The 15,023-nt window shown below is 49.7% G+C and overlaps 2 protein-coding genes across 2 annotated transcripts in view; one reads left to right on the forward strand and one right to left on the reverse strand.

The window, feature by feature from the left end:
• The first annotated feature begins 217 nt into the window (after nt 1-217).
• LOC120651390 (cytochrome P450 89A2-like) lies at nt 218-2,254 on the forward strand. The gene is made up of 2 exons (XM_039928863.1): nt 218-1,885; nt 2,176-2,254. Exon 1 carries the CDS (start codon nt 249-251, stop codon nt 1,824-1,826), a length of 1,578 nt encoding a protein of 525 aa, XP_039784797.1. The 5' UTR covers nt 218-248; the 3' UTR covers nt 1,827-1,885; nt 2,176-2,254.
• Nucleotides 2,255-3,372: 1,118 nt separating this feature from the next.
• Nucleotides 3,373-15,023, reverse strand: part of LOC120651388 (callose synthase 10-like) — a 44,822-nt gene continuing 33,171 nt past the window's right edge. The window contains exons 42-51 of the mRNA XM_039928862.1: nt 14,007-14,054; nt 13,754-13,912; nt 13,441-13,554; nt 13,281-13,369; nt 11,683-11,841; nt 10,504-10,606; nt 10,268-10,387; nt 4,653-4,703; nt 4,379-4,561; nt 3,373-3,881 (exon numbers count right to left, since the gene is read on the reverse strand). Of these exons, the coding sequence (XP_039784796.1) occupies nt 3,645-3,881; nt 4,379-4,561; nt 4,653-4,703; nt 10,268-10,387; nt 10,504-10,606; nt 11,683-11,841; nt 13,281-13,369; nt 13,441-13,554; nt 13,754-13,912; nt 14,007-14,054 (1,263 nt within the window). The 3' untranslated portion in view covers nt 3,373-3,644. The remainder of the gene's footprint in view (nt 3,882-4,378; nt 4,562-4,652; nt 4,704-10,267; nt 10,388-10,503; nt 10,607-11,682; nt 11,842-13,280; nt 13,370-13,440; nt 13,555-13,753; nt 13,913-14,006; nt 14,055-15,023) is intronic.

Consider the following 15,023-nt stretch of genomic DNA (forward strand, 5'->3'; position numbering starts at 1 on the left):
GAAGGAGGTAACAATAATCAACCTGTCCAAACAATTAAAAGCAACAGCTGGTAGCCATCAACGAATCAACTGCTCAACTAGCTGTGAAAAGTCACAGCTAAGAGCCAAAGAATTAATAATCCCTTTTGTGGTGGAGCGAGTTGAGTAGTCGTCGTCATTTCTCCTCTTCTCTATAAAACCTCGCCATCACTTGGATCTCGCATCCATCTCTATTATTGAGGATCACAACGCCATCCGCGCAAAAACAAATGGAGCTCACGTGGCTTCTGCTCGCTGCTCTCCTCCTTCCTCTCTCCTTCCTTCTGCTGTTCTCGCACTCCAAGAACATGGGCAAAGCCAGCCACCGCCTGCCGCCGGGGCCTGCCGTCGTGCCGGTGCTCGGCAACCTGCTGTGGCTGAGGCACCATGGGGTCGACATCCTGCGCGCCATGCGCCGCCTCCACGCGCGCCACGGCCCGCTGCTCACGCTCCGCATGGGCTCCCGCCTCGAGGTCACCGTCTCCGACCGCGGCCTCGCGCACGCCGCGCTCGTCGAGCGCGGCGCCGCGCTGGCCGACCGCCCCGGGTTCGCGTCGAGGGACCTCCTGGGGCTCAACGCCGCCACCATCTCCACCTCCAGCTACGGCCCGCTGTGGCGCCTGTTCCGGCGCAACTTCGTGGCCGAGGTCGCGCACCCGGCGCGGCTCCGGCTGTTCGCGCCGGCGCGGGTGGCGGTGCTCGCCGAGCTCACGGACAAGCTGCGCCTCAGGGAGGAGGGCGGCGGCGGCGACCAAGGCACCATCGTGGCAACGTTCCAGTACGCCATGTTCCGCCTCCTCGTGGCCATGTGCTTCGGGGAGCAGCTCGGCGAGCGCGCCGTGCGCGACATCGCCGCCGCGCAGCGCGACCTGCTGCTCTACTCCTCCACCAAGGCCCGAATCTTCGCCTTCCTGCCGGCCGTCACGGCGCGCCTCTTCCGCGGCCGCCTGCGGGCCATGTTCGCCATGCGCCAGCGGCTCAAGGACATGTACATGCCACTGATCGAGGCGCGCAGGGAGCGCAAGAAGCTCGGACTCGGAGCCGTGCCGCCGCCTGAGCCGCAGGACAAGACAACGACGACGCTGCCGCACTCTTACGTCGACACGCTTCTGGACATCCAGCTGGCCGACGACGGTGGGCGCGCGCTGACCGACGACGAGATGATCGCGCTGTGCTCGGAGTTCCTCAACGGCGGCACGGACACCACGTCCACGGCGCTGCAGTGGATCATGGCTGAGCTCGTCAAGAACCCGGCCATCCAGGAAAAGCTCCACGACGAGATCAAATCAACGATGGCCACCACCGGCTCGGATCACATCTCCGAGGAGGACGTGCACAAGATGCCGTACCTGAAGGCGGTGGTGCTGGAAGGCCTCCGGCGCCACCCGCCGGGGCACATGCTGCTGCCGCACGCGCCGGCGGAGGACATGGAGCTGGGCGGGTACGTCATCCCCAAGGGCACGATGGTGAACTTCTTGGTGGCGGACATGGGCATGGACGAGCGGGCGTGGGAGCGGCCGACGGAGTTCGCGCCGGAGAGGTTCATGCCGGGCGGCGACGGCGAAGGCGTCGACATCACGGGCACGCGGGAGATCAGGATGATGCCGTTCGGGGCCGGCCGGAGGATCTGCCCCGGCCTCAACGTCGCAACGCTTCACCTCGAGTACTTCGTGGCGAACCTGGTGCGTGCGTTCGAGTGGCGAAGCGCGGAGGGGCAGGAGGTGGACGTCGACGGCGAGAAGGCCGAGTTCACCATCGTCATGGCCAAGCCGCTCCAGGCGCGCATCGTGCCCAGAGTAGCTGCTTGAGACTTAGCGAGGCTGTTTGCGTGCTTGCTCTTGATTGTACTGTGTCAATGCAATGTACTAGTAGTACCAGGGGCGGATGCACACCCCGGGCCACCCGGGCCATGGCCCGGGGTTCGGCCCAAATTTTTTTCATTTTGCAGTAGCTTCTACCTCTGGATTTGGATCAATTGCTGAAGAATGACTTGGATCAATTGCTGAAGAAGAATAAATATATTACTTCGCGATGGCGCTTTTTGTATGTTATCTATCTTTCCGTTTATATTTTCATGTATCTTTTGATCTGTGAGTTTGTGGACGTCTATACTTAAAACTCGGCCCGGGGTTCAACTCAATCCTGGTTCCGCCACTGAGTAGTACTATAGGTAATTGTTGCTATGTAATGGTGAATTAGTGGATAATGCCATTTTGTTGCTAGCGGAATTTTCATAGATTTTGCCTGGACGAAAACAAAAGCCAGATTCACCTGCCTTTTATATGGAACGGAGGTCGACCAATGATCTGAATTGGAGCCCAAAAGAAGAATGACCGTCTTTTGGATAAGAGTCATTGAGAACTATAGAGACACAAAGGATGTGCAAAATGATTTATAACTTGATCGTCGACTAACAAATTGATGATGAGAAATTGGCGACCAAGATGATTCAAGCACTTATTTGGGTTACATTTTAAGAAAAATGTTAGTACTAGTTTCATATTTTTTTATTAGAAAATAAACTATTTAATAATTTTGAAAGCTAAACTAGACTTTTTAAATTTCCATAAAATGCAAAACCGCCTTTGAAACCATCCAAAGGACAAATTTTCAAGTTTCAATAGTTCCATGGTCCCAAATGTCCGGTTTTATGTCAGGTTAAAAATTATATTTTTGTGACAGTTGGAGGGGTAAATTGGACTTTTCCCTAAGAAAAAGAAGCAAACATTACCTTGGAAATCGGAAATGCATGACAGCATGCACTATCGAGCAAGTTGTGCCAATTTCAAAAATAAATAAATAATATTATTTGTAATGAAAAATTGTAGAATGTCAAAAAATAAAAATTGCAAATCTAGTAAGATATTGTCTAGTCAATATCTTGTGAAGTTTATTTTCATACAATAAATTCACTTTTGAAAGCTTGGCAATGACTGATAAGATAAATTGTTTAGTGCAGTGAAGAGAGTTGCATTCTAGGTAACTAACTAAAATAACCGAAAAATCGCTTTCCTGTTTTCGTGCGTGCGTGGGGGGTGGTGGGCCAGGGGGTTGATTAGCTCATCGTCAAATGTTATCTCTTCCATGGTGCGTTAAACTTTACTATGGGATAAGAACGCTGACATGTACTGCCAAGAATTCAAGACACTTGGATCTCAAAGGCTGCTCTATTGCGCCGGAGTTGCACCATGAATTTTGTGAAATAAACTTCCCAAGGTTCGACATGTAAACACTAAACAGTATTATCGTAATTCAAAAAAATCTATCAACTGAACATTTGCCATTTCATAGACCTTGCAAAGCGCTTCTCACGGAGTTGAGTACGTCGTTTCTTGCCCAACCCAAATGGGCACAGACACAACATAAATACTGCTGCTAGACCATCAGAACAAAAAAACAGGCTTCGTTAAGACCAGGTGAACGTACATCTGCTCAGATTACAATAATGAATACACATCTACTGCCGTAGCTCTTCCCAACAAACAATTAGCATCAAAATAACCGAGGCAATTATGTAGAGGCTGGGTTTCCAAATCGAGTAATAACCCTCACTAAATTGTTCGAGTCAACTAACTACGCAGCCCTCGCTAATTCCAAGAATGTACAACAGAAACATACGAGGCCTTTTATGTCTGCTGATTCGCCTTGTTTCCTGCCAGTATGAGGGAGATCTCCAGGCCACGACTAAATGCTTGGTTGAAGAGGATGCGTGACTGGAATGTTGACACAAAGGGGAACCATGAGAAGAAAACGATGGGCACAAAGATGACGGCACCCATTCCTGCATCATACATCCGTGCAATCTCGCGTACAGAGTCCCAGAGCCCAAGAGTTTTTACTACCCTCTTCCATGTGATGGCCAACTGCCATGACAAGTAAAAAGTTAGCAGGGCATGTGAATAGCTAATATGACGACCCAAGCACAAGAACTATTAGTTTGCCAGAATTTTACTATCCATACATATACACATGTTCCTTCTAAATGCTCTATAGATAAAACTTGATACTCAACCAGGATTATTGTTAACTAACTAATTATCTTCAGAAGTACTATTAGCATATTTAGTAGAAGTATTATAGACATATTTGGCACTGTAAGGCAATAAGAATGTTACTGGAATACATTCTTCAACATCAATTATATATTTTCAAAGTAAAACAAATTGTAAGCTGGAAAAAAAGCGGTGAAACAACCAATACAAGTTGGTAAACGGGCTAACAGTGCGATCAATTCACTATGCAAGCATTAAAGGGCTACCCATGGCAGCAGCAGCAAAGTTACCAGCCATTAATTTGATACTTGTAATATTTTAATATTGCTTTCATTAAGTAGCAGATATAAGGATGTGGTAGTACTTACACATAAAACACACCAACCAGTTGCTATAAAAGCAAGTGCACTCGCAAATAAATCAGCAATAGTGAAGCGGGTGAATACAATAAGTAGCGCAATTCCTGCAATAATTCCAAGAGCAAGGAGGCCCTGCAGAAACCGAACAAAAGTCGGCAAGGCAGTAGATTTCTTTGGAGTTGCAGCGAAGAGCTGAAACCAGAACAAAAACATAGCTTAGAGTTCATCCATATGATCTGAAAACATGAAATATGTGAAAGCCTAAACAATTAACATGATAAACCTTGAAAAGGAGAACCATAACAAGGAGAACAATCCATGAGAAACCATAGACCTGGACAGTAACAAAGGCATTAGTACAGGAAGTTAGAAAGAGAGAAACATGGTTGGTGGTAGGAACAAAAGTAAAGCTTGATGTGCGTCCTGCTATACTACTATTATGTTTTTATGTTTCATATTTCAAACACTTAGGCTATGAATATCTACAATCGGCATTTCAACACTGAAATCCATGACAAATATTACAAGGGGAAAATGAAGAGAACCAATAACATTTATTTACTAAGACCAGATTATATGTTACATTCCAAATTTATCAAAATCACAAGAATATATTTTTAGGTCCAAACATCTGACATATACCTAGGTGGTGTTTGGTTGTGGTGAATGTAACACTATCCGATTGCGTTGCCTACTGTTTGTTTCGGCTGATCTAATCGAATTCCGCATAATGTAGAGATACTACTCCAAATGCAGCGCAATCGGATAACACCGCAGAGGACATCACATTGGTCTAGAAGCAAACAAAATATGTATTCTGAGACATCTCTTGCATTCGCAGCATATTCTAATTTCATTACCGTTTTGCATTTGCGCTTGCCAACCAAACAACACCTAATTGAATTCATTGAAGACCTGGAAGGTGAAGCTACAGAATTCCTACACTAATCGCACTAGCATACAGATGCTTTCCGTAAGAATAGGTGAAGCGCTATGCTGATTCCTACTTGCATTGAGGTGCTACCATTGATCAGTTTGATCAAAAATACAGAAATGAGAAGTGAAAACAAAACGTATGTATGATATATGAAACTCTTAAAAAATGTTTAATACTATTGGAGAGAATAATTGCCTTGTATTACTCCAAACCCTAGATGGGTGGGTATATATAAACCTATACATGGGCCTCTTAATGGGCCACTATACATGGGCTCAATATACTCCAACACCCCCCCCCCCCCCGCAGTCTGAACTACCGGCGCAGCGGTGTTCAAGACCGGACAACAAGAAAGCCAACACCCTCCCGCAGTCTGAACTACCGGCGCAGCGGTGTTCAAGACTGGACAAGAAGAGAGTACAAATAGAGTACAAAGGGCAAATACCCCCCGCAGCCACAACTAGCCACCGGCGACGTTGAGGCTGGAGCGAAACTCCGAGAAGGTCAAGGAGGGCAGTCCTTTGGTGAAGATGTCAGCAAACTGGGAGGTAATCGGTACATGGAGTACCCGAACATCGCCGATGGCGACTCTGTCGCGCACGAAGTGTAGGTCGATCTCTACATGCTTCGTCCGCTGATGTTGGACGGGGTTGGTGGAGATATACACGGCGCTGACGTTGTCGCAGTAGACGAGCGTGCTCTTGGCGAGCGGGCTGTGGAGCTCCGCCAAGAGCTGTCGTAGCCAGGACGCCTCGGACACGCCGTTAGCGACAGCCCGGTACTCCGCCTCGGCACTGGAGCGGGAGACAACCGGCTGCCGCTTGGACGACCAGGAGACCAGGTTGCCGCCCAGGAAGACGGCGTAGCCGGAAGTGGAGCGACGAGTGTCCGGGCAGCCAGCCCAGTCAGCGTCGGTGTAGACCACCAGCTCAGCAGAGGACGAGCGGTGAAGTACCAGACCGAGGTCCACAGTGCCACGGACGTAACGGAGGAGACGCTTCAGCGCAACAAGGTGTGACTCCCGAGGATCATGCATATGGAGACAGACCTGCTGAACAGCGTAGGTGAGGTCCGGCCTAGTGAAGGTGAGGTACTGCAAAGCGCCGGCCAAACTCCGGTAGGCAGTAGGATCAGCCACCGGATCACCCAGATCAGCAGACAGCTTCGCCTGAGTGTCGACAGGAGTGGAACAGAGCTTGCAATCAGTCATCCCAGCCCGCTCCAGGATATCGAGGGCGAACTGCCGCTGGTGAAGGAGAAGACCAGACGGGTGAGGCTCAACAGTGACGCCCAAGAAGTGGTGGAGCTGACCAAGATCCTTCATAGCGAACTCCTGCTGTAGAGAGGAGATGACACTCTGAAGTAACTGCTGACTGGAGGCTGTGAGCACAATGTCGTCGACGTATAGCAGCAGATAAGCAGTCTCATCCCCACGGCGGTAGACAAAGAGAGACATGTCAGACTTGGCCTCGGTGAACCCCAATGTCAGCAAGAACGTGGCGAACCGAGAGTACCAAGCCCGAGGAGCCTGCTTCAGTCCATAGAGAGACTTGTTGAGCCGGTAGACCATATCCGGACGACTCGAGTCCACAAATCCCGCTGTCTGAGAGCAGTATACAGTCTGACAAGGTGCCGTGAAACGCATTCTTCACGTCCAGCTGGTGCACAGGCCAAGTGCGCGAGATCGCAAGCGAGAGGACCGTGCGCAGCGTAGCGGGCTTCACGACCGGACTGAAGGTCTCATCATAGTCCACACCAGGCCGCTGAGTGAACCCCCGGAGAACCCAGCGAGCCTTGTAGCGCTCCAGTGTGCCATCAGCTCGACGCTTATGCGTCCAGATCCACTTGCCAGTCACCACATTGCAACCAGACGGACGCGGCACGAGGTCCCACGTCTGGTTGGCAAGAAGAGCCGCGTACTCCTCTTCCATCGCGCGATGCCAGTGAGGATCCGCCAAGGCGTCGCGGACAGAGGAGGGTACCAGAGAGACCCGCGGCTCTCCCTCGGTGGCGGAGAGAGTCGCGGCCTGGGACGCCATCCGCCGAGTCACAATGGGACGGATATGCCGAGGATCCCGATGGATGACCGGTGGGTGGTACACCTCCGGCTCGGCTCGAGAGGGAGCCGGAGGAGGCGGCGGCGGCGACGGCGGCGACGGCTCCGGCGTCGCAGGAGCCTCCAGAGCAGGAGGCGGCGCCAGTGTCGGCGCCGAACGACGCCGGTACACCTGCACCGGCTCAGCGTACTGCTGCGGCGCCGGGTTCAGTGCCGAGCGACGCCGGTACACCTGCACCGGCTGAGCGTACCGCTCAGGTGCAGGTGAAGGAACCGGGGCCGCGCGTGGATCAGCGGGAGACACCGGGTCCGTGCGGGGCACGCCCGGAGGTCCGGGGGCCGCGTGTGGCGCGACCGCGGGCACCGGGGCCGCACTCGGCGCAGCAGGGATCACCGGAAACGGTGCCGGCGTCCCGGGAAAACTTGCAGGAAAAGGACAGACAGGTAACGGCGGCTGAACCACCGGGTCAGTCGGAAACAGAGACGCCAGCTCGTGGTCAGGAGAAGGTGTAGAGGAGATAGAGTAGGGGAAATCCGACTCGTCAAAGACGACGTGTCGGGAGATCAGAAGGCGGCGAGAGGTGAGGTCAAAGCATCGGTACCCCTTGTGGTCAGGGGAGTACCCGAGGAACACACAACGAGTCGAGCGGGGCGCCAGCTTGTGAGAAGCGGTGGCGGAGGTGTTAGGATAACACACACCAGAAGACCCGAAGGTGGTCGTAGCGAGGAGGGGTACCGAAAAGAGCGTGGTGTGGAGTGGGAGCAGGAGAAGCAGCGGAAGGAAGGTGGTTGAGCAGGTAGGTGGCGGTGTGGAGGCTCTCAGCCCAGAAGCGCGGGGGCAGAGAAGCCTGGATCAGAAGGGTGCGCACAACGTCGTTCGTCGTGCAAATCATCCGCTCAGCCTTGCCGTTCTGAGGAGAGGTATACGGACAAGACATACGCAGCTGAACACCCCAAGACAGGAGGAAGGAACGGGAGGTGGAGTTATCGAACTCCCGCCCGTTGTCACACTGGACGGCCTTAACGGTGAGGCCGAACTGAGTGGACACCCAGGCAAAGAAGTGGAGGAGGGTGGTGAAGGTCTCAGACTTGGCGCGCAAAGGAAACGTCCAAGAGTAGTGCGAGAAGTCATCGACCACCACCAGATAGTACTTATAACCAGAAAGATAACCAGAAAGGCTAAGTACAGGAGAGGTCCACAGGTCACAGTGAACAAGGTCAAAGGCATGTGTCGCATGCGAAGAAGAGGAAAAAGGGAGACGAACATGACGACCGAGCTGGCACGCATAGCAGAGGGGCTCAGCAGGAGCCCTAGTACCAGGAACATCGGTACTAAGACTGAGCTTTGCCATAACGTCGCGGCCAGGGTGACCAAGACGGCGGTGACAGATGGTGGGAGACGGCATCGTGACAAAAACGGCAGACCAAGACTACCAGGGCGAAGAAGACGAGAGTGGTGCAGCGGAAGAAGCAAGACGAAGGGTGTAAAGGGGCCCGTGCTGTCACACCGGAGTAGCGGACACCGGGAGGCCGAATCCTTTACAGTGAAGCCAGAAGAATCAAACTCGATGGAACAAGAATTGTCAGCTGTAAACTGACGAATGGAAAGAAGGTTATGAACCATCTGAGGAACAACAAGAACATTGGGAAAACGAAAAGAGCCAGGAGCAGAACCCACGGCAGTGACAAGAAGGCAAGACCCGTCACCAACCATGATGGAAGGAGGACAAGAGGGGTGTGGGGGTCGGACAGAAGAGAGGATACCGGCATGTGGGGTGGTGTGGAAGAAGGCACCCGAGTCGGCGATCCACTCGGTGCTGACCGGCGGCGCCCGCCCCATGGCGCTGAAGGACTGCACGAACAGGGGAGCAGCAACGGCGAGCATGGCCGTCGGCTGCAGCTGACCCTGAAACGGCCACATCGGGCCAGGAGCAGGAGTGGGAGCCGGAGTCGGGGTCAGAGTGCCCCGACGGCCTCCACCAGTACCACCAGAGATAGCACCGCCAGTACCCATGGTTCCGCTAGGCGCTAGGCGGATTCTAGGCGATGACCCGCAGCCTAGAGACTAGTCGGGATTAATCGAGCCTAGGCGTTTCAAGGCGGCTTGCTAGGCGGTACCATATACGTACATATACATTCTTATATACATCATATATACCTCTAAAAGAAAAAAAAACAGAGGACCACTAAGCCTTAGAGTCAAAAAATAAGCCCATCAAAGCGGCCCATCGGCCCAACAGCCCACCTCCCACCTTATCTCCTCCCCTATCCTCCTCTCCTTCCCCTTCCCGACGCCCCTGCCTCCTTCCCTTCCCAACGCCGCCGCCCTGCCTCCTCTGCGCCGCTGCTGCCGCCCTGCCTCTTCCTCCGCGCCTGCCCCTGCCTCCTCCTCCGCCGGCCCGTCCCTTGCTTCCTCCTCCACCGGCGCCCTCCGCCGGACGCTTCTCCACCCCCATCGGCGCCGCCGACGACCTGTGCCCGCCTAGGGGTCCGCCTACCCTCCTAGGCCAGGCGACGGGCCTCGCCTTGCGATTAATCGCGTGGAATCGCGCCTAGGCGAGCGCCTAGCGGAACAGGGCCCGCACCACCACCACGTCCGCCCCGACGACGACGCTCGCGGCCTCCCCCACTCCCGCTCTGATACCATATTGGAGAGAATAATTGCCTTGTATTACTCCAAACCCTAGATGGGTGGGTATATATAGACCTATATATGGGCCTCTTAATGGGCCACTATACATGGGCTCAATATACTCCAACAAATACAAATGAATAATTGGGTTAATAAGAAGGGGTTAAAGCAATTGAAGAACATTTAAAGGGAAAATACAGTAGGGGAAACCCCTAGTGTGAGCAATTGAAGAGTTTACAGTGACAAACTACAAACTCAGAGAGCTCAACTTACTGCAAGGGATGTATTATGCGAGGTAATCTTAAGCTTGTACACAATGCCATACTGAAAAATGAGAAATCTGAGGCTCAAGATTGTCTCTAGAATACGTCCTCTGAAAGTCCGGATATGACTCTGCATAAACATATTGAGATAACTTAATTAAATAGTGTTAATTGTTCAGTAAAAAGAACAAACTATCTAGGGTTATAATAAATATATAGTTCAAACACAGGTGCATCCTTGCTGACCTGCTCCTCGTCCCACCAGCTTTCCCAACTATTATCACCCTTTACACCCACTCCTCCTTTATAAAGTAGCCAGTTTGTCCAGTCATCAAAGTCCTCAACAGTCCTGATATTTCCAGTATTGCAGAGTAAGAACAGTAAGTTATCAAGCATCCATGTATATTATGCATGCCAAAACAAAAACATGTTCTTAGAGCCTGTTTCTATAATCTAGCTCATATAAGCTCATGCTCATGTGGCCAATAAGCACCCTAGGTGTCCAAACAGCGTGACGCTCGATAGCCAGACACAGAGCCCGGCTTTTTATCCTGGTCTAAACACGACACGACCAGGTAGCACGTGTCTTGCTTGGCTGCCACACGCCGGGCAGCATGGAGCCACGGACTGCCTGATAAGGCCCCTCACACCTCCAAAGATAATCCTACTTCCAGTCTGCTGGAAATCGTAGCCCAGTGCCTCTCCCTATTTCTCGTCCTTGGCTCAGCATCTCCCCCTCTCGACGCCCAAACTCTGCCTCCTCGACCCTGGCTCCGCGGCCAGCCTCAGCCTCCTCGACCCTGCCGCCTCTCACACCCTCCCCCCCCCCCCCCCACCTAAAAAAACATGCACACACCCCCACCCCCAGTGCCACTCCCCTCCCGGTCACCTCTCACGTCCCCTTCTTTCTTCCCGTGCAGAACTGTGGCGGCGTGGCACGGAGGCCTCCACAGGCTGCGGGCTGGCTCAGCACCCTAGGCCAGCTGTTCATTACATGCCAGCCCGTGTGCAGGGACAGCATGGCATGGCAGAACCACCGTGCCATGCCAGGCCCAGTCAGGTCATGGCCGGACACGTGCTGGGCAGCCCATTTGGCCATCTATAACCCCGACTTATAAAAGCCATCATACAATAATCTAGGCTCCCCAGCTTATATAATCCTATATGCTGCCCTGGACCAACTTAGTTTTTTTCTTCCACACCTATAAGATGGATTATATAATCTGGGGGTCAACAAACAGGCAAACCCAATGTTAATAATAGTGCATATTATTTTACTATGTGTCCAGTAAAAATATTCATCAATATGGTGTTATGTTTCTCCACAACGTGAAAAGCCAACTAAACTGCCAATTCTCCCAATCAATGGTCTGATTCGATTCCAAATACCAAAAGGATTTAAAGGTAGGATTAGAATAAACATACTTCTGCCACTCAAAACCAGAGGGGTTGAATATGTAAGGCGCGAAAAGCCAAGAAAAGACAAGGATCCAGCTACTGATAGTTATCAAAATAAATGAAGATGAACCGCCCTTCGTGTAACCATACGCAATGTAAATGATGAGGAGGAGAGCAACCTCAAGCCTGCAATAAGAATGTCTTTCAGATCAATCACCAACTAGTCCAAGCAAGAACACTTTATTAGAACTGCAGTGTCAGATACAGTGTCAGGGTTTGATTTTGAACCTAAAGCACAGAAACACATGTTTGTCCTCACTAATGTTGTTACACAAGTTACAGTAATGGTTTAGATTTCATGTTCTCGATGCATCAATACACCCACTTTTACAACAACAACAACAACATAGTCTTTTTTCCCAAGCAAGTTGGGGTAGGCTAGAGATGAAACCCGAAAGAAATAAATTCAAGGTTCAGGCACATTGATAGCTAGTCTCCAAGCGCTCCTATCCAAAGCTATCTCTTTAGAGATATTCCAATCCTTAAGGTCTCTCTTAACCGACTCATCCCACGTCAGTTTAGGTCTACCTCTACCCCTCTTTACATTATCGACCCGCTCAAGAACTCCATTACACACCGGCGCCTCAGGAGGCCTTCGTTGGACATGTCCAAACCATCTCAGCCAATGCTGGGTAAGTTTCTCCTCAATTGGTGCCACCCCTACCCTATCCCGAATAACTTCGTTCCGGACTCTATCCCTCCTTGTGTGCCCGCAAAACCACCGCAACATCCGCATCTCTGCTACACTCAGTTGCTGGACATATCGCATTTTTGTAAGCCAACATTCAGGACCGTATAACATCGCCAGACGAATTGCTATCCTATAGAATTTGATTTTTAGCTTTTGTGGCACCCTCTTGTCACAAAGGATGCCAGAAGCTTGCCGCCATTTCAATCAGCCAGCTGAAATTCTATGACTAACATCTTCATCAATGTCACCATCCTTTTGTAGCACCGATCCTAAATACCGAAAAGTATCCTTCTGGACCACCACTTGCCCATCTAGACTAACGTCTCCCCCCTCATACCTAGTCGCGCTGAAATCGCACATCATGTACTCGGTCTTGGTCCTACTAAGTTTGAACCCTTTCGACTCTAACGTGCGTCTCCACAGCTCTAACTTCCTATTAACACATGCCCTACTCTCGTCAACTAGCACCACATCATCAGCAAAGAGCATACACCAAGGGATCTCACCTTGTATATCCCTTGTGACCTCATCCATCACTAAAGCAAATAAATTCCACCTTGTTACTCCAGTAGGCATGTGGCACAGTAATATAAGATACTACTCCCTATGTTCAAAATTATAGGTTGTTTGGGCTTTTCTAGGTATGAAGATTTATGCATCTAGATATACACTATGTCTAGATACACAACAAGAACTATGTATATAAAAAGCCAAAATGACCTATAAATTGGAATGGAGGGAGTACAAACAATTGCACTGACATAAAAAAATCAGCACTATTATCTATTGTAGAAGATATGTTTGCGAAACCTTTTACAGTACAGGTCAACTTCCTATAAGAATTTATGAATACTTTGGAAAGTAAATAACTTACGCTTTGACAAAGTGGCTTCGAGAATAAAGCCTGTAATTTTCAGCAAACTTTATGTGGCGAACAACAAATCCTCTTCCAGTAGCATGATACTGCATACAAGGAAACATTCAGCAAAAAATCTAGCAAGTGACAATTTTAACAATTAGTATAACTTTTGTACCTTTGCACCACCATGAAGGATCGTTCTACCAAAGTAATGTGTTCTTGTTCCAAGCGAAAAGGTGAAAAAGACTGAGCAAAACTGGAGCTGCATTGTAATAAAACTGAATACAGCCTGCAAAAAATTGAACATTACGATGTGATAACAAATACCCAGTAAGCTTTTGTTCAGTTTGGAGGGGATTGAAGGGGGTTGGGAGGGATTAAATCCCCCAACAAGCCAAAATCCCCCTCAATCCCTCCCTATTCCCTTGTCAAGGGGATTAACCGAACAAGCCCTAAAGAAGAGATTTTTTTTTTTTAAAGAAGGGCACCTTCATCAGCCCCAGCTCCAAAATGAAACCCATTATCATTGGTACTGCTGTAAAAACACCAATCTGGACCAGAAACTGAGCATTCAAAGCAGCATCTAGTGCTGTATTCCCCAAAAACCTAGCCCGGCGAGATATTGAGTAGTCAAGTCCAGAGAGTGCCTGAAAATTACAATACCAAATCTCAGACAAATTAAAATTCAGAGAAATCCACATAAAAGTGGAGAATAATACATTGAGAATTGAAAGCACTCACCAGATAAACCCTTCCGTACAAGAAGATATACACAGTTAAAACAGTCATCTGCGCACATAAATGAACAAACAAGTCAACAGACTCATAATTAATAATCAGTTCATTATGAGCTAATTCCTATTCCAGGCTTGTTCAAGGTGGGTACCAAGAACAATGTTTCCTTGCCGGAATAGGGAAGCAAAAACAGATCAGATTTCCAATGCAAATTTCAATGCAATGTTGAAAATTATTACTGTCCAAAATATTCAGGCTCAACAAGCTTTGTTGTTTGAGCTCAACGGCTAAAGAGAATATTCAAGATAATTCCTATCACGAATCAAGAACAAATTCAATTCAACAATTTACCAAACAGCCTTTTTGGACTCTGATAGAAGCTGGGCTCTATTTTCATAAGCCCCCAAAGTTGTGGCATCAGCTCTCTAGAGAAGCTGAAGTTCAATTGTAGTGGCCAGTGGGTAGCAGTTACTTCAGAAATTGGAAATGGCAAAAACACCTTGTTCTGGACTGATAGATGGCTGCATGGCCAGAGGTTAGATCAATTGGTACCACATCTTTATGGAGCAATAGACAGCCGGGCCAAGAAAAGAACAGTTTTTGAGGCTCCCACTAGCAAACAATAGGTTTCAGATATAAGGGGGGCGCTTTCAGTTACTGTTTAATCAGAATACCTTGGTTTATGGGAGCTCCTCTCAGAGGTATTGTTGCAGCCAAAAGTTGAGGACCTCCACATTTGGAAATTCTCGGTAACAGGAAAGTACTCAGCAAAATCTGATTATGAGACTATGTTTGTTGGGTCCACTCACTTTAGGCCTTGGGAGAGGATATGCAAAAGTTGGGCCCCAGGCAAGTGCAAATTCTACATGTGGATGGTGGAATACAACATATGTTGGACAGCCGAACGACTTACCAGAAGGGGTCTCCCACATCCTGAACGCTGTCCTCTATGTGACCAAATGGATGAAACAATTGATTATTGGCTCGTTTCTTGCATCTCCATCCGGCAAGTTTGGTTCACAC

This window comes from Panicum virgatum, chromosome 9K, assembly GCF_016808335.1.
Source record: "Panicum virgatum strain AP13 chromosome 9K, P.virgatum_v5, whole genome shotgun sequence".
Lineage (NCBI taxonomy): Eukaryota > Viridiplantae > Streptophyta > Magnoliopsida > Poales > Poaceae > Panicum > Panicum virgatum.